An 18,309-nucleotide genomic window follows, 5' to 3' on the forward strand; every position below is an offset into this window, starting at 1 on the left:
TGAGTTTCGGGTGTACACATTTTGAGCAGGTAATTACGTTTTTACTTGAATGTCCATCATTCGTCAGTAAAATAAACATAATTTCCTACATTATTATTCCAGCGTGAAAGTCGCAGAAAAAGTAACCAATAGATGATTGAAACGTCACGAATTGTTGTCGGTAATAAGCCAATCAACATCATCTGGAGGCGGGACATCGTGGCAGGAAGTTGTTTTACAACAGTTCGCTCCTGAGGGAATCAACATTGTGAATTTAATGCCAGTTTATTAAGAAAATTGTTTTACTTTTAATAAAACGTGTGTTTATGAACACATTATACATTTAGTAATTGCACGCTGAGTGTCCAACAACAGCAACACACGTGTCTAGAAAGATGTGTAGCTAACATTAGCCAAAGTGAGCTAATAGCAATTTGCTAACTTGGCTAAAAAGTAAACACGCCGTGTGGATGAGCGACAACGTGGTGTGAGGGTCCTTACGTCTGCTCCCAAACAGAAGGGATGAAGAAGTGGAACTGGCGAGAACGACCATACAAGCGACAAGGCGCTGGTCAACGCCCCGGACGGCACAGAGGCAACAGGGGGAGAGCAACACAGGATGAACAGTGGTACTTGGGTTAAATGAAGAACTGACATACAGCGTTGTGTTTGATGTTAAACAAAGTGACACGCGCCCTAAGATGAAGTCTCTTCCTTTTCACAGGTATAGACACAGTGATGTAGGGCCAGCACATAGAGCATCTCAGAGAAGATACGAAAATCAGCCTTCTTCTTCTTCTTCTTCACCCACACCCTCCTCATCCTCCTCTAAAGCCAGCAGTGCTGCACCAGGTCAGTGTCAGACACTAAACCCTCTCTCAGATGCTCATTTGAAAGTCTATTGTCAGTCCTTAATGTCACATCATCACATACCAGAATTACACACCTGAAGGCACCAACACAGAAAGTAACCCTGGACTCGTGCCCGAGTTGAAACCTTAATTTTCAACAGTGATTTGTAAGCAACTCACATAAACGTGTGATGTGGGCAATTTAAGGTGCATTGTTTTGCTCAGCAGAAAGGGCAGAACGGATGATGAAGCACAGGCTTTTATTTTGCCTTTCTTTTTTCTTCTTGCCAGAGCTGCCGGGTTTCTACTTTGACCCAGAGAAAAACCGCTACTTCCGCCTGTTGCCCGGACACAACAACTGTAACCCGCTGACCACAGAGCAGCTCCGGGAGAAAGAGAGGGAGAAACAGAGAAACAAGATGCTGGCAGAGGATGAAACGCCAAGAAAGGTAAGTCTCCGGAGTAAAGTGGCTGCTGCTCTCCGTCACTAAAATCTTATCGGAGGAGTTGCAGAAAGTTCTGCATACAGATTGTATGAAAGCACGTTGGCTATGGCAGCTGCAATACTGATAACATCTGTCAGTGCTGAGACGACACTAATACTAATTTGGAAGATCAGTGTCTGCTGTTGTTTCAGAACCATGAACAGTGGTGGTTGATTTTAGTGCCCAAGGTAACAGGTTGGAAAATGCAGAAATTAATGAGGAGCAGAGTCTCTCTTGCTCACCAAAACAACTCATGACAGGTTACTGTTTACTTATACTCACGCTGAAGACTCACTCTGTTTCATTTATAATAGAGGGCGTGTGTTCTTTTGTGAATGAATAAGGCGGAACAGGTTATCCAGAAGATTTCAGTTGTTTACATTGTTAAAAGAATAGATTATGGTCACAAGCGACTAAACCACCTCTAAATGTGGTCTGAGTCATCTGATATGAAATGCATCCTTTTGGGTGTGAACTCATTTGTGATCGGATCCTCCTTGACCCATGTTAACACCTGAACAGGGCCCATGTGAGAACTTTATACTACATAATGCCCATTATGCTTCACATATTTTATAATAATAAGATGGGGGTGAATCTCGGTCTTGGATAGATTTAATGGTTGTATAATTATGTGACATGTTTTACCGTCGTTTACAGAAAGCACCGAGGACAGGACTGAACTCCTCACTGCTGCTGCAGAGAAGACAACTTGGTCGCTTAGCCGAGAGCTCCTATTGCAGGTACTTCTGTGTGTGCACACAAAACTGGACATGAAGCTGTTTTCCTTCTATCCTACACACATTTCAATGTTACCCACAGCTGGGATGCATTACGGGAAACAATGGCCAGCCTCAGTGCTAATCAGTTGTGTATGTGTATAGTGAGTTTTCGTCTGAGCTTTGCCGACCACTAATAATGACGCTAATCAGTCGTGACATGGAATCCTAAATTGTCATAAAAGCAAAAACAAAGGGGAGAAACGAAAGCAAAAATGTCGTCAAAATATTGTTGTAGTTGACGGTTTGAATCCGTGAATTTTACTCGCATACATTATTTGTACTCACCCTACAGGTAAACACTACCACAAATAAATAAATGAATGAATGAACTCTAGTGTTGAGAGAACGCGTGGAAGTGATTCTGCTTTAGTTACGATGGTCACCTTGTGTCTCCAGGCTCATCCATGAGGTGAAGGTCAGTGGGATGAGGCGCCACAAACTAGAGATCCAGAGCACGGACAACAGCAGCCCGAACACAGACAACTTCAGACTCATAGTGGTGAGAACACACACAAAAAAGTTCACTTCAGGATGTGCAAACATTTTTATATAACTTAATTTATATGTATGTGACTTGTTTTTTCTTCTTGCCTCTCTCAGGGGGACTCCGCATGTGAGCGAGTGTTCACGGTCAACGATGTCTCTCACGGCGGCTGCAAGTACGGCATCATGAACTTCAGCAGCAGCAGCCAGGGCTCTCTGTCTGTGGAAATGTGTGATAATCTCTACTTCACAAACCGGAAGGTGGGAGTGTTTCTCCAGGGCCGGGGCACTGGCTTCGTATATGATGATATCTCTTTGTAAAGGGTTAAATGTTTTACGTCACGCTGCAAAAACAGCATTACTAGAAAGAAACAAAATATTCTTAATCCAATCAAATCATCTTGTATTAAGAAAATAAAAGCTGGGTTGAGCTGTTTTGTTTGACAAAAATTCTTAAAATAAGCAGGTTTTTGTCTCTTAACAAAATGTAAGATGTATTTCTTTGATACAAGGATTTTTTGCTTTCTTGAAATTCCTTTTTTGCAGTGCAATTAAATGTTTTGCAGTGTGAAAAAAACAAATGGATTTTAATTAATCTCCTCTGGCTTAATGTCTTTCAGGTGAACTCCATCTGCTGGGCTTCAGTCAACCACCCCGACTCTCACGTTCTGTATCCTTCTTCAGCCGAATGCTCTGCTGACGTTACTGTTGAAAGAGCAACCGGCCTAAAGTCACTTTCAACGGAGGCTGGTGACATGAAGCTACAAAGTGATGCCCGACCCCTGTGGCTGCGGAACATGCTAGAAATCAAACTTCACTTTGTAACTGGAGCGCTGAACTTTTTTCCATTGATCGAGTGAAGCATGAACCACTCATGTGTTTCACCAGTTCATTGTTAAACGGATGACATAATGTCAGTGGACTCTTGAGCAACACACACACCCACAGACATTCTGCGTTGTCACTCGTAGATTAATTGCTGCATAAGTCTTTAAGTATGTGTCTATTCATATTGTGTAATACATAATAGAAGGCGTATGTTACATTTTAGGCAGTAGATGTGTAACGTCTTGGCTCCGTTTGGTGCATTCCTTGAAATACATAGGAGCATAGAAGCACCCAGCGTATTTAGGTTTAGTATTTAGTATTACATTTAGTACCAGTGCTTTCCTTGACTGAACTGACTTTCAGGCTGTGTCTGGTGGGGGCGGCGGACACCCCTGGCTGCGTCAGCTTACTTCCTGCTTCCCTCTTCAGCAACTCCAACCCAGGTTTGGACGACCTCTCGAGCCACGTTCAATATCCACATAGCCTCACTGTTCAGTCTATGAATAGTGAACATGGTCCACAGTAGCAATGTGGTAAAACATGCATGTAATAGGAATCAGAATTTCTGAAATCCTTTGTTTTGAAATGTCTTTTGCCAGAATAGATGAGTTTATTTCCTAGAAGCCAAGCTTCATGTTGGGATCGTTTAGTATCACCTCATTCCTCTTTCCTCAGATCAACCCGGGATGCTGTGTAGCTTTAAGATATCCACAGCCTGGTCCTGTGCTTGGTGTCTCAATCCTCAGTTTGACAAGACGTTCAGCACCGGTCAGTAATTCTTATTAATGCTACTCATCAGATACTAACACCATTAACGCATCAGTAACTGCTGTTTTGTTATATATAAAAGTATAAATGTGTGGTAGGCCTGTCTCGTCGGGTGATCATGAAGGATGCAGAGACCGGCCGAACACAGACGTACGGCGTCGGCAGCGATGTCTTGGCTCAGCAGTTTGCCCTCAGGGTGAGTCGTTTGTTACTTTAAAGCGATTCAAGCGTGTGTGGGTCGACCCAAATCGTATTTACTCTAGATGTGCCCTGTGCCGTGTGCACACCACCAAGCAGGAAGTTATACCTCCATCCTCCATCCCCGCAGGTTCCTGTCCTGTTTAACGGCTGCAGATCGGGGGAGATCTTCAGCATTGACCTGCGGCAGCGCGGCCGCAGAGATCAGAGCTGGAAGGCCAATCGTTTCCATCAGGAGTCAGCCATCACCTCCGTACGAGTCCTGCAGGATGAGAACTACCTGCTGGCTGCTGACATGCTGGGACAGGTCAGGTTATTCACTCAGAATGAGCACTGGGTTCTTTTATAAAGCTTTTGGCTCCTAATTACTGGTGTGTTACTTATGTTTTGACCCTGTTGTGGAAAAAGAACAAAGGAAGGGATTACTTAAAATGTTTAGTGAGGTAATAATTCAAGAATAGGCATTTCTGCTTAGGTTTAATATGAGAAAGCTTTGAGTGAAAGTTGTTAACCCAAAACACCCAAATATGAGATATTCTTCTATGAACCCAGATTCAGATTTGGGTACGTGAACTAATTGTGGGACCCTTCACATCGCAAGGTTAATATCTTGACATAATTCCAAACGCTTTGCATATTTGAGTTTACCTTCCTCAGAGCTGCAGCCCTTTCAGCCGTGTTTCTCTAACACGTTGTCAGACTTTTCCTGTGATGTAAGTGGTGATCTGAAAACAGATGCAAACATGGTTGGAAAATAAAAGTCCTGAAACCGTGAAACTTTTGAATGGGTGAAACTTTATTATGAAACTTAGGACGATGCATATATGCACTCATGCCATTGCTCTTTCAGAGATGACTTGACAACACCACTTCTCGGATCATACAGTTGTGAGCCCTTGGGTGACTTTTGGCAGCGTTCTCTCGCTAAAAAAAAAAAAAAAAACCTGTGATCCCAGAGGTGGGGTTGTTTACTCCGAGTCTTTTGTTGAATCTTTCCTGAAGTCCAGTCCAGTCCTGTGTGCATTTACCTGGTTAGGTGAGATTGACAGTATATAAGTATACAGTATATATATATTGCTGTATAGCTGTCAGGAAGCATGTATTTACAGAGATTTTAAAAAAAAATTTCAGACTTTCAAACACAAAAAACTTAAGTTTCATTCATAAAAAAACAATATTACATCTCTAGTTTTGAATATTGACATCATCTTAATGCCACGAATGTCACGATTTTATCCTTGAACTGTATTTGTGTGCTTTGTGATTCGTGTGCAGATCAAACTATGGGATGTGCGACTGAGAAAGCCAGTGCAGGAGTACAAAGGGCACTACAACGAGCACGCCTACCTTCCCATCCATGTCAATGAGCGCGAAGGGCTCCTGCTGGCAGGTAGGAGAGGAGAAAACGCTTTCTATACACTACAGCACTACACTACTGTGAAGGAATTCCCCTGTTTAACTGACTGGTCTGCGTCCTTCCCACAGTGGGTCAGGACTGCTACACGAGGCTGTGGAGCCTGCAGGACGGTCATTTGCTCAGGACCATCCCGTCGCCCCACCCGGCCGCCAACGACTTGATCCCGAGCGTCGTCTTCTCCTCTAACATCGGCGGCTGCAGGGGGCTCCCCGGGCTGCTCATGGCCGTCAAACACGACCTCTACTACTTCCCGTACAACACAGACTATCAGGAAGGAGGAGGCCTGACAGCCGGCTTTCACGAAAATAGCGAAAACGCCTCATCATCGCCCACGTGACGCTTTTTTTATTTTTATTTTTTTTTAAATAAGGGTTGGGTAGAGTTGTCGAGTGCAGTCCATTTACAAGCAGTGGTACTATTCTTACATTTGGAAAGATGACCTCAGAAAGCTTTTCAAATCTCAGGGGGATGTTATTTTTGACAGTTTTGTTTTTGTGCCAAAACAAAATAGAAGTGCAGCATTCACGAGTGCCCGGAACCACTGTAACGTTTTTAATAGAAGTGCACTTACTTAAGAAATGGTTTACCTTGATTTTTTTTTTTTTTTTTTATTAAGCTTTCAGATTTTTGATTGAGTCTGCAGAAGAATACACTTTGTATTGTAAATCAGCAAGACATTTTCTAATTGTTCAATGACACATTTGTAAGATGGATTAAAGACGGTGATCTGCTCCATTTGCTTCTAAATGACTTTAATACATACCGTTTGAGCATACATGAACATAAGGTGTTGATCGGTTCACTGTGATGTCTCTATTCATTGATAGAGGGATACAAGTTGAGATAGCTCTCTGATTAAAGGTTTGTCATTCGTCGACAACATAACCACAATAACTCTCCCGCAGTCAGAGAAAAATATCCCGTGCAGTCGGATCTCACAATGCCCAGGCTTTCAAGCATCAACTGCATCACGTGTGATATTTAGTGTGATATTTATCTGATAATTACCAGGTCAGACATCCTGTTCCCGATACAAGCCACGCTGCCTGAGTTGACAGAGTAAAGGATTACTCTTCTGTTTTGAGGGTCCAGCCTCAAACACGTCTTTTTCTGTCCCATATTGCTACCGTGAGCCAGCCACTCCGTAAAAGCAGTTCTCTTGCGTTTAATCCCGCCAAAGTCCGATTTGTTTCCGTAGCAGTTTGAACACTTAGCAACGACGAAGCAATTTAAAAATGTCCCTATTAAAGTAAACTTTTCCCCTTATATGTACCATATATGTAAAATTTAAACAGCTTTTTATAGACAACATTGTTAAGGCTGCTCTTTTATCATCTGCCGTTCAGGTGCACGAAGAACCGCGTATATCAATGGGTTATATACGGTGCCGCTTAAAAGTATGTGCAGCACTTAGAGTTTTTAACTTCCTGCATAAAACTCAATGACTCAAAACATCAACGGTCCCAACACTAGACCAGGAGAACCCCATCGAGCTAATAGAAATGTTGTGCTTTGGTATTTGAGAACATGATATATGAGGTGCAAAGTGAGTGAACCATTAGGATTAGAAGTCGGTTTTTAAAGACGAATTAGAGTCTGTCCGTCCAGAAGTGTTTCCAGTCGGCATACTCAGACTCCAAAAAAAAAAATAAAAAATCAGGAATTTGTCACAGTCTGAACCTCACGTCACTGAAATGTTTGTGGACGTGTAAGACAACAGACAAATGATCGTTCCGCTGTAGCTGCTCATTAGGCAGGAGAACGTTATAAAATGATCTCTCCGAGAGCTTGGAAGGAACAAATTTAGGAGATTAACGACGACTGTTACCCTCCACAGGAGTGGATAACGCTGGGTATACTCATCAAGATCCCTCCAAAAGCAAGAGACAGAATGTGCTTGACAGGTCGCCAAGGATCCCAGGGTAACGTTTGGGCCACTGAATGTTGATGAATCCACCACCAGGACACCACTGTGTCACCACATGGTGTGTATGGTAGAGTGGCAAAGACAAAGCCACTGCTCTCCAAAAGGAAATGTTTAGTGGACAGATGAGACCAAAGTCTCGTCATTATTTGGTTTAAATGAAAGGCTTGTGTCTGTTTTGCTTCATCTTGGCCAGGATGGTGAATCATGGAGCAAAGAAATGTCAGGACGTCTGTCTAGGAACTGAATCTAGAGAGCAACGGGTTCATGTAGAAAGATGACGACCCCAAGCACACAAGTGGTTTTACAAAAAAATGGTTAAAGAACAAAATATTATAATATTTTGTTCTTCTTTAACCAAGTCAAAGTCCTGACCTTAATCCGGTAGAAATGTGGCGGAAGCAGTTCGTGCGAGGAAAACCCACCAACACCTCAGAACTGAAACTGTCCTGTACTGAAGGACGGGATAAAATTCCTCCCGGTCACTGTGGAAGACTCAGCAGAAGTTACAGGAGACGATTCTATATGTGTTATATAAATTCAGTTTCACTTGTTTGACTGGGTTCTTTTCGAATACTCCCAGGACTCGTGTGAGAATCCGCTGATGTTTCGAGTCATTTCGAGGCAGAAATGTCGGAAACCGGGCGTGCAAATGCTTTTCCACTGTAAGCAGTAATTACTAAGTACCTCTATAAATTGGAATGCATCTTGATACTACAGTAAATCAGTAGCTTCTGATTATTCTAATGATAATCTTTAGTAATAAAAATAATAATCTTGAAGAGTGCCGAAGAGTGGCAAGAAAGCTAACGCTAGCAGGGTAACATCTGAAAAACACCACCGTAGTGACGGTCAGGTTTGATCATCTTTTTCCGGTCTCTATTCGTTTCCTCCACCGGCAACTCCCAACGTTGCATCCAGGGTCCCTGCAAAACCCATGTTACAACTAATAAGAAGGAGTACTGACAGGAATCATATTAAATCTATTTTTAAAGGGTTTACACAAATGGCCCCGAATCAGAGAAAAGGTGCCAATATGTCACACTGGAAGAGATTGTCGAAGGGTTAAGAGATTCATGTGCATCAGTACAAATTTGAAAGGATCTAAAGGGGCAAGTGGAGATTTACCCGAAATCCGTCGTAAGAGAGAATTTTCCTGTTACTCACTTCTTTTTCATCTGAGTTTGTTTTGTCTTCTTGATATTCAAGTCTGACTGGTATTCTTCACAGTGTCAAATGTAGGCATATTTAAGTGAAATAGGATCGAGGGATTGAAGTGAGGTGAGACCAGTATAAAAAAAAAAAAAAGAAAAAATCAACAAACATGAGTCCACCGGTTTATGGAAATATCTTTTGTGATGTTAACTCCCTGTGCTGCAGCTGTGTCAACTCAAATTCCCCCCGCGGGGAACCAAAAAAAAAAGTACACATTAGCTTAACCTGCCGCAGGCTAGACAGCCAGAAAATGCCAAGTGAAGCTTAATAGCTAGACCCAGAAGGCCGTCACTTCCAGTTTTTCCCAGAGCTCGACGCCTCCGTGATTAAGGGCGACCGTTCCCGCTCCGAGGTTCCGCCTTCCCTTCGTGCTAGAGTTCCCCGGGTTTCTGGTTGCAGGTGTTGCAGACCCTCACTGGGTGGTCCCAACCGCGGGACGGCACGGGGCGCCGCTCCTGGGAGCACTCGTCGCACACGCCCTGGCCGCAGGAGCGACAGTGGTGGATGGAGAGGCGTGGGCAGAACTCCCTTTGGCACTCGCAGCAGGAGTGGATGTCCTGATCTGGGACCCAGTAGGCCGGGCGAGCGGCGTCCTTCACCAGGCCTGGTCACACGGAAAGAAAGTGTTGTTAATGTCTAATCTGTAAAGGGCTACGTGTCATCGGTAAAAACTGAGTTAGGGAGGCTTTCCTCTCTGCTCTGATTGGTCCGCTCCAATTGCCTGAGCAAGTATTGTCCACGTCTGTGCCGAGTGATTTAACTGGAACTGTCGGTTTCATCGGACACTAAATTTCACTTTCTAATGGTTCAATATATCGACCTACAAAGCAACGCCCTTTGTCATTGTTGGACCATTGTTGGATACTGGCCTATACTTGAAGCATAGCTCAAAACCTCATACATCAGCAGGCAGTAATTTGCCTCTGCAACCCCGCTAGCTCAGTCTGCAGAGCATGAGACTCTTAATCTCAGGGTCAGTGGTTCCCTGACGAGACCACTGTCTGGAGGCAGACGCATGCAACGCTCACCGAAAGGTATGTCGATGGCACCCACTACAGCCCCGAAAGTGTTCTGAACCGCCTCGCCGACCTTCCGCGCTATCAAAGTGCTTCCCTCCTCCTCCAAGGCAGCATCCAGCAGCTCTGCGGCAGAGAACAACACCAAGTCAGACACTTGCGTTTCTTTCCAGTTGACTTCGACGGGGGAACAGAAACGCACCGGCACACAGCGGCAGGACTGCGTTAAGTCGCACAGAGGGACTCATTTGCATACCTGTCGGGATTCCCCTGTTGTGGAAACACGCGTCGCAGACTCTGACAGGTGCGAGGCCCCAGCCCCTCTCCGGGACCGGCCTGGTTTTGGAAGAGCAGGCGTCACAGAATCCCTCTCCGCAGGCGCGGCAGTGGTGCTTGGCGTCGTTGGGCTGGAACTCCTCTCCGCATTTATGGCATTTCTGCAACACAGGATAAAGTTAACACCAGAGGCTCCTGCCAGTTAAAACACTGCAGATGACATAGACATTATCAGTATGTTAGGTGTTTACTACACAGTCTGGTCTGTGTTGAACATATACTACCGTCCCTGAAGGTTCGGTTTCTTTCCTTGATGTTCAAAAGCACCATTTCCCATGCTTGCTAAATCTAAATCTGGATAACGTACCAGAATAAGGGAGTTGGCTTTCCAATAAGTTGGAGCAATCTGGTCGGTGAGCCATGAAGTGACGGCTTTGGCAGGCTTGACGCTGAGTTCAGACACGGACTGAGAGATGTACTTGACTCCATCCAACAACCTCTGAGCAGCATTGTTGTTGTCTTTCAAAAAACCATCCGACTGGAGAGAAGGCCAAAGATTATCACTCATATCATATTTTTATATCTCATAGATGTTTACTCTGCATTAGCAATTGGTAGTAGACGTGTAGCATCATTTTTCCTTAGCATTTAAACATCTCTACAGTGGCTCAGTTTATTTTTATTGTGTATACTTTGAAGTTACTGAAAAACACGACATTGGGCATCTGAATAAAACCGTCAAGAATAAGCTGCCAACACAGGTCATAGCGGAGGCGGCTTAGAGGTGTCACAATCTTGGCTTTTGACTTTGTTTAATTGGTTTAGGCAGAATCTCATTTAGGCTGTTCCACTGTGGCCTTACCCCAGGCCAGATGTGCTGGATCTCTGTTCTGACCACTGTTTCCACCGGGTCCTGGTTTCCATACCAGTACTGCCTGCTCCTGTAGATCACTGCACAGTTCGGACACTCAATGACATATCTGGACAGAGACAAAAGTGAAAAGGGTGAACAAGCAAATCAAACTTTCAGTGTTGCAACGCTGCTCGATTTCTTTCAACCAACTTCAAATGGAATGTAATTTAATTATTAATGCCAGCGAGAAAGGCATTTCAGGTCGTCTTCCCAAGGTTTCTGCGGTCGCTGGACTCACCCGGACCAAGCGTAGATGGCCAAGCCAAACCACGGTGAGTCAGACGAGGCCGTCGTTTTGGGAACCACTATTACCTCCTTTCCTCCTTCATAGCACGCCTGAAAGATCCAGCAGCAACGCTCAGAATCTTTTCAAACAAGGCAGATTTTTGTCTGGTGTATGTGTGTTTGTACTTGCCTTGCAAGTGTAGATGCGATTGTCGTACTGCGCCGAGTAGCGGCAGCGATGTTTGGCTTCGTGGTCGAATCCTTCCTTTAGGTGATTCATGCTCCTCTTACAGCCTGATCTGAAGGTGGGAGCACACCATGTTAGAGACGAAGGCCAGACTCTATTTGTTTGTGATGTGTTATATATGTGATATGTTATATACTTTAAGAAGCAGACTATATACGACATGGACATATCAACATGCTTTTAACAGTCTAACTGGGTGTTTGACACTGTAAAACTGCACTTACCAGTTCATTAGGTGCACTAGTGATAAATAATACAATGTGACACAACAGTCTCGCTCTAAATCTGCTGTAATGATCAGTTTCTGTTGAAACAGCCTTTGGTGGTAGTTAATTCCACTGTATGATCATTCTGACTCACTTAAAAACAGTTAAAATAACAGAAACTTGTTATTACACAATGCAATAGTACTATAAACTACTGCCTACAAAATTAAAACACAATTGAATCAATGTTTGTCGCTAAAAAAACTCATTTCTACTTTTTGATCCGTCGAGCAGAGAGACACATACCCGCAGCTGAGGCAGACGCTGGAGCAGGTAAAGTACTCGTCTGGAAAGAAGGAGTTGCTAGTCATGTGGTCGTCTGAAATCTCCCCACTGAAGCGCTCACTCAGGGCCTGAACGGAGGAGGGCAGAGAGGGCAGACAGCGTTAGCTCAGAGGCTACGATGGTAGCACAGACACATTTGTAAAATGCATTAGATTACAAAATGTCACAAACAAAGATTGTTACACACTTGCAGAGCCTTGTAGATGACGCTGGCAGAACGTGGCGAGCGGGTGGTGTTGTTGTCCAGCTGCTGCTCCAGGCTGCGCAGTAAGCCACTGAAGTCCGTGGGAGGGTTGTAGGTCCGAGTCCCACGGTACTGGATGGAGCTGAACGCTTCTGGAAACAGGCCCAGCTTCCTGAAACGCTCCTGGAGCAGCCGATCGGCCGATTCAGATGGCTTGTCTAAATGGAGAATGATGCAGAGGATTACATGAGCATCTTTAAATAACAATGTGCCAATGATGCTTCCTGAATTCCTATAACATCCAACGTACCTGATCCTAGTAGCTTGGTGTGAACAGTCTCATGGAAGATAATCACTGCAGGGCCCAGAGTGGACAACGGGACGTCCAAACCACAGCGGGTGGTAGTCGCCTTCAACTCCCGGCTGAAATGTTTCAAGTAGGCGTCTGATGCATCGCCGAGGAACTTGAAGAGATCGTCATGGAGACGGTCAGCATGAGTTCGATAAATAACGACATCAGAAATAGCCAGGACCTTGAGGAGCAGGCGTGTTCGCTGACCCTGATTCGCTCCTGATGAGTGGAGAGAGTGTAATGAGTTTAGCCTGTTAATTGTCTGGTAATTGTACATAAAAAGACTCCTGATCTTGTTTGCTTTGTGATATTACGCAAATTTGTTTTCTGTCTCATACCAGCGCCGAGCAGTCCCTCTGTGTCGAGGACTACGACCCAGTGCAGAGGGTCCATGGCTGCCCAAACACCAACAGTGCAGGACTCCTGCGTGGGGGAGGTCTTGAACACTTCTCTGCCAAGAAAGAAAGTGTGGTTGAGGGTGTGGGATTTTCCTTCTCCGGTGTTTCCAAAGATGGAAACCACCTTGAGGAGCTCATCTGGTCTGCAGCCCAGTCTGTCAACAAAGTCCTCCTCATCCTTCACCTGAAATTCAACACACAATCAGCCCAATCATCAGAACATGTTACCACTGAGGTATAGCTTGATTTTTCTGCATCCACCTACCTGCATCTCCTCCTTCTCATCCACTAACAGGAAGCTGGACACCTTCTCCAGCTTGGATTTCAGGATCTCCATCTCCGACTCCCCGGACGTCGAACTGTTCTCCTGTGCAGTTTTGGCAGGAGGGTACGGCGCCAGAGGGTGCTTCCTCTTGTTGACTCCGCTGTGGGTGCGTTTCTGGCAATCCAAGCACAGGTTGATCTTACAGCCCTGGCAGCGCACCGCCGCTCTCAGCCTGACGGAGCAGCTGCTGTCACCTTTGCAGGAGTCGCAGAAGGGAACGTGGCCCGGGGCGATCCGGACCCGGTCGTGGTTCTTCATGCGCTCCTGGCGGTGGAGCTCCAGCTCACAGCGGGCACACTGCAAGCTGCCACACTCATCACATTCGAAGGCAGCCTCATCTGAACCCCCACAGGCGTAGCTTTCCTGGCAGACTAGGACTGTGTTCATTCCTTTATCTACTGCTGGACCTTGACCACTCATGTCAGTCCTGACAGGTCAGTCCAGTACCAGTGGTGTCGATAACACGCAGGAGCTATGGCTTCAAGTAAAACCGTGAGCAACTGAGATTGCAAAACAAACGCCGAGGACACGAGGCTTTGGCACTGTCAAGTAAATCTTTGATACTGGATGTCATGTAACTTTTCTTTGTAGTCCTCCAAACAACTCATGAACAAATCTGTCACGTATAGTATAAAATGTTCAAACGAGCACCTTTGTACTGCTTGAGAATTTCTAGTGTATAATTAAGCACTCCTCGTTTTTAAATACACTCGTCCAGACAAGTATTTAACACACTATATGATTTGGTAGCAGTTTGCTAGCTGGAATTAGCTGCCCTGTGTCTATTTTCTGGCTAAATAATTGTCAGTTTCTACTTAAAAGTAACCCGGTGTGCTTGTCATATGGCCTAAAAATATACCCCACGAGTAAACAACAATAAACAACCGTTCGCTATACCGGCCACACAAAGAGAAGAGCTTCTGGACACACAAACAAGCTTCATTTCAGTCGGCCGACCTAGTTGCTACCAGTCCGGCGGACGACGTTAACTTAAAAGCTGCCTCGACAGTCTGAAAGTAGACACGAACATTATCTAACGCCTCGGCGCAGACTGCCTCATGTAGCTAACGCTGGTCAGAAAGTCCGCTAGCGGTGATGTGTTGTGTCAGACCCTTTTAGATGTTGTTTCTTTTACATCAGCTGATCGGCTTGTTTTTATCCCGGGGTCAAAAGTCACACGGATGCAGTGCATTATGGGAATTAGAGGATTAAAAAGACTATTTGTATGAGACGATGTGCTTTTGTTAAAAGTATATAGTACACGATTTGTAATGAGTATACTAACGTATGCGGTTTATGTGTTTCTGGATGTGGTGTATCATAAAATAGTTTACAACTTCAACCAATGAAGCGGAAATATCAATGAAATATCGACCATTGCCCACAATGCTTTGCTTCTTCCAGCTGCTATTGGGTTGACTTTGATTGCACACCGGCGTACGCCGAAACCCTGCACTTATCTTAGACGGAGATAGTGAGTGACACTGATATGTGTCTTCTTAATATCCAATAACGTATCTTCAATAATAAAATACCAAGTGTAATGTGTATTTAAATGCCTCTCGTGGATGTGATGGACGGGGTTCGTCGCCAACTTTTCCTCTTTGCGCTTTATTTTATTTGTTAGCCGCCCCTACTGTCTACAATCTTTAGATTGGGACACCCTGGAGTAGAAAACAGTGCAACCAAACACCGGGATTGATTTTAGCGTCAATTTGTAGCGTCTTTGTAACATCTAACTGTTTTGTTGTCACGTTTTGTAGCCCATACTTAACGGGAGCAAGTTGGCGCCTTGAATTTGCATTTCTACAGTTTTCCTCCTCGTTAAGAATTGATCAGTAGTTGCTGCTGTCGCATACCGCTGACCTTGCGCATTCACAACAGATTAGCTGAGTGCTAACACTTAGCAAAGCTAACCACATCTCCGAAACTTCACTCAATGCTCATTTTTCTGTTTTCATCCAGTTATTTGTGTATTCGGGATGGAAGACGAAGCCTTCACTGACATCAGTGGCAAGTCCATTTCTCTGGACTGTCAGAATCACTCCAGCTTTTGCAGAGAGTTTACTGTCAGCTCCCCTAAAGTGTCCATAGGGAAGGTGATGGTTTACACCTGCTGTGTGTGGCTTCTGGCGTACACCGTGTTCTTCTTCACGGAGGTAAGACTGATGAGGCTCATTCCTCAATATTGACACGATCAACATCACATAAATGTAGTGTAAAATCCTCGTGGATGCTTTCTAGAATACTTGGTGACTAAATGTATGGAGGAGTGGAACTGTCAAAAATGTAACCTTGAAAAAAGTTGATGTCACCACAACCATCTTTATGGACATAAATAGTCTTAAATGTATATATAAAAAATATATATAAGGAATAAATATTTATTGGGAAGCAATTACAGTGGGACCCCGAAGGGAAGCTTATACAGACATCAGTATACTAATAAATTCAAGAAAATGTACTTTTAAAATGAAATCTGTTGATAAATAAATTGAGAATTAAATAAACAAGCAGATGGAATAATACAAAGATAAATAAAGACAGAACTGAAGGTGGTAATAAATAAAAAATAATATTATTTAAAAAATAAAATATAAGTAAAAATGTAGTCAAATAAATGGTAAAAGGGTAAAATGATAAAAAAAATAAATGGTATAAGCACAAATTGTTTTGTATTTGTATTGCATTCATTTAGTGAAAGGGTTATTTGCTTATTCTTGGTTTCATTTTGTGAGTTTGCAGTTTTGTCTTCGATACAGTGGCAGTATTAATCACAAATACTTTTCTACACACAACTATTCCTGTATGATCTGTTTTTATTTATGTTATTGTCACTGATCTATACTGTGCAGTCCCCAACCGTCATATTCACATCACTTATACTTGATTTGACCACTCTCCTGCAGAACACAGCCGTTTTGTCCAGCGCTATACTCATCACCCTCGTCGGCATGATGCTTCACATCCACTTTGTGAAGGTGGACCACGAGTCCCTTCTGGTCATCGGCTCCTTAGGCATCCAGTTGTCCTCCAGCTACGCCTCAGGCCGGGAGATCACCACTTTCATTGAGATGAGCAAGATCAAAGATATTGTCATCAATGAAGCTATTTACATGGTGAATACGCATATTTGTGTTTGTCACTTGGGTTGAAAATGTAAATTATTCTTACCATTAGTTTGTAGGTGTTACATATTGACGTCTGATGCTTTCATTTCAGCATCAGATCATCTACTACCTTTGTGTGCTGTTGAAGGACCCCTCAGAGCCTAATGCGGTGTCAAGTGTTGTGCCATTGTTTCAGGTGGGGATGAAAGGTTATAACCATACATCTGAAATCTTACGCATTTGCCTCCTCTAAAAGGGCTCTTAATGCGTTCAGTGTCATTCACAGGAACCCGTTTCTAATGAACATCCTTTCTTTGTCTTTCAGAGTTCAAAGCCAAGGTTGAACTGTTTGGTGAAAGTTTACAAAAGCTGTCAGGAAATTCTTTCAAAGTGCCAATGACACAAACGTCAAGCAGTGCTTCTGGTCACACAGCATGTTTTTTAATACTTCCAAGTCATTTTCTTTTGAATAGATAAAAGGAGGAAGCAGCTGTTTGATATGACCGACATTGTATTTTTGTATTTTTCTTTTTTTTCCCTCCCCTAACCTTTATGGTTACATGGATGGATGTGGATGGAGTATTAGAAACCTGAACAAAAGCGGTGCCATGTTCTACAGACCAACCGGAGTGTCAAGATGCTGTACTTTGCTGTGTAGTTAAATAACTAAAAAAATAGCACTCGTCATAGACTACTTGTTAAATCCTAAAGAGCCAAGCCTTTTAACCCTTTTCTACTGATAATGTATTCATGCATAGCAAATATTTCTGTATTTAGATGTGAACTGACCAGTTGTGTACATGTCTGTGTTTTATAAGCATTCCCAAACAGTGTTTTTGATTAAAACCTAAATATGATGAAACATACAAACATTTATAATGGTCTTGAATTACTTCACATCAGTGCTTGACTCTGGGCAGCTGTACTTAACTTTACCCAGTAGGTGGCAGCAGTACACTTAACCACATTTTGGGAAATACAATTCATGAATCAGTTCTTACAAACATTTCAGATTGTACAAACAATTTGATCTGTAGTTTGCGCACTGGCAAACCGATTCACTCTAGGAAAGGCAGACAGCTTTAGAGGAGTTATATACAAAGGCAATGTGAATGTGTAGTGTAAAGACGGCATGTATTTTTATAAGCTTGTACGTAAACAACACCTTCCTCAAACATAGTTTCGCTTCTTCATAACTAGATAGACCATCATCTCTTGGAGGCCGTCATTTTACCTTGCATGTCTGTCATGTTGCTGTTGATACAGCAGACCTGTTCTCAGAAATGTTGTTAAAGGTTGCCTCCCACAGCAAGAGATGATAATGATAGTGTGACCTTTTCTGAATGCACAGGCGTGACACGTTCTAAGCGTTTCTCTCATTAGAATTCATAATTAACTGACATAAAACAGAAATGATCAACATCAGTCGTTTGTGTTTGCCCCATCTCCGTGTTTTATTCCTAAGTTGAATGACCAGCTGCAAACTCCACTCAGACGTGTGTGTGTGTGTGTGTGTGTGTGTGAACTCAACGCTCTGCATGTCAATTAAACAAGCAGAGAGGTGTGATTTTCACGGGGAGAAGCGTTACGCTCCTGTGAAGAGGAGCCCTCTGACGAGATAATAGTCCCTCCTGGAGGTGTGAAACAGCCAGAGCCAGGAGAAAGCCTGGGAGTGACCAGGGGTGACACCTTGGGGCTTGTGAATAGGCCTCATAAAGCAGCAGCAACTCCCCAGAAATAGGGCAGAGAGCCAGAGGTGTGGACTCCTAATTACCCCCATTT

General features: G+C 43.7%; 3 protein-coding genes across 4 annotated transcripts; 2 read left to right on the top strand and 1 right to left on the bottom strand.

Moving 5' to 3' along the window:
* The first annotated feature begins 166 nt into the window (after positions 1 to 166).
* On the top strand, positions 167 to 6,526 carry wdr21 (WD repeat domain 21). Its single transcript, XM_047573919.1, has 13 exons — positions 167 to 608; positions 704 to 831; positions 1,122 to 1,279; positions 1,976 to 2,058; positions 2,494 to 2,596; positions 2,698 to 2,841; positions 3,201 to 3,250; positions 3,772 to 3,851; positions 4,084 to 4,176; positions 4,275 to 4,372; positions 4,505 to 4,681; positions 5,650 to 5,764; positions 5,860 to 6,526. The coding sequence occupies exons 1-13, from the start codon at positions 502 to 504 to the stop codon at positions 6,126 to 6,128; spliced, it is 1,605 nt and encodes a 534-aa protein (XP_047429875.1). The 5' UTR covers positions 167 to 501; the 3' UTR covers positions 6,129 to 6,526.
* Positions 6,527 to 9,039: 2,513 nt separating this feature from the next.
* On the bottom strand, positions 9,040 to 14,568 carry zfyve1 (zinc finger, FYVE domain containing 1). Its single transcript, XM_047573918.1, has 12 exons — positions 13,358 to 14,568; positions 13,033 to 13,276; positions 12,653 to 12,913; positions 12,346 to 12,560; positions 12,120 to 12,226; positions 11,551 to 11,659; positions 11,374 to 11,471; positions 11,085 to 11,202; positions 10,590 to 10,760; positions 10,203 to 10,383; positions 9,959 to 10,072; positions 9,040 to 9,534 (listed from the first exon to the last, which is right to left on the bottom strand). The coding sequence occupies exons 1-12, from the start codon at positions 13,835 to 13,837 to the stop codon at positions 9,302 to 9,304; spliced, it is 2,331 nt and encodes a 776-aa protein (XP_047429874.1). The 5' UTR covers positions 13,838 to 14,568; the 3' UTR covers positions 9,040 to 9,301.
* A 306-nt stretch (positions 14,569 to 14,874) lies between these two features.
* On the top strand, positions 14,875 to 17,397 carry pigh (phosphatidylinositol glycan anchor biosynthesis, class H). Of its 2 annotated transcripts, none has more exons than XM_047573798.1 (5): positions 14,875 to 14,891; positions 15,383 to 15,576; positions 16,327 to 16,536; positions 16,640 to 16,723; positions 16,853 to 17,397. In XM_047573798.1, exons 2-5 carry the CDS (start codon positions 15,400 to 15,402, stop codon positions 16,925 to 16,927), a joined length of 546 nt encoding a protein of 181 aa, XP_047429754.1. In that variant the 5' UTR covers positions 14,875 to 14,891; positions 15,383 to 15,399; the 3' UTR covers positions 16,928 to 17,397. The 2 variants fall into 2 exon arrangements, with proteins under 2 accessions (XP_047429754.1, XP_047429753.1); XM_047573797.1 differs by having other exon boundaries at positions 14,883 to 14,999.
* The last annotated feature ends 912 nt before the right edge of the window (positions 17,398 to 18,309 follow it).

Source organism: Mugil cephalus, chromosome 21, assembly GCF_022458985.1.
Source record: "Mugil cephalus isolate CIBA_MC_2020 chromosome 21, CIBA_Mcephalus_1.1, whole genome shotgun sequence".
NCBI lineage: Eukaryota > Metazoa > Chordata > Actinopteri > Mugiliformes > Mugilidae > Mugil > Mugil cephalus.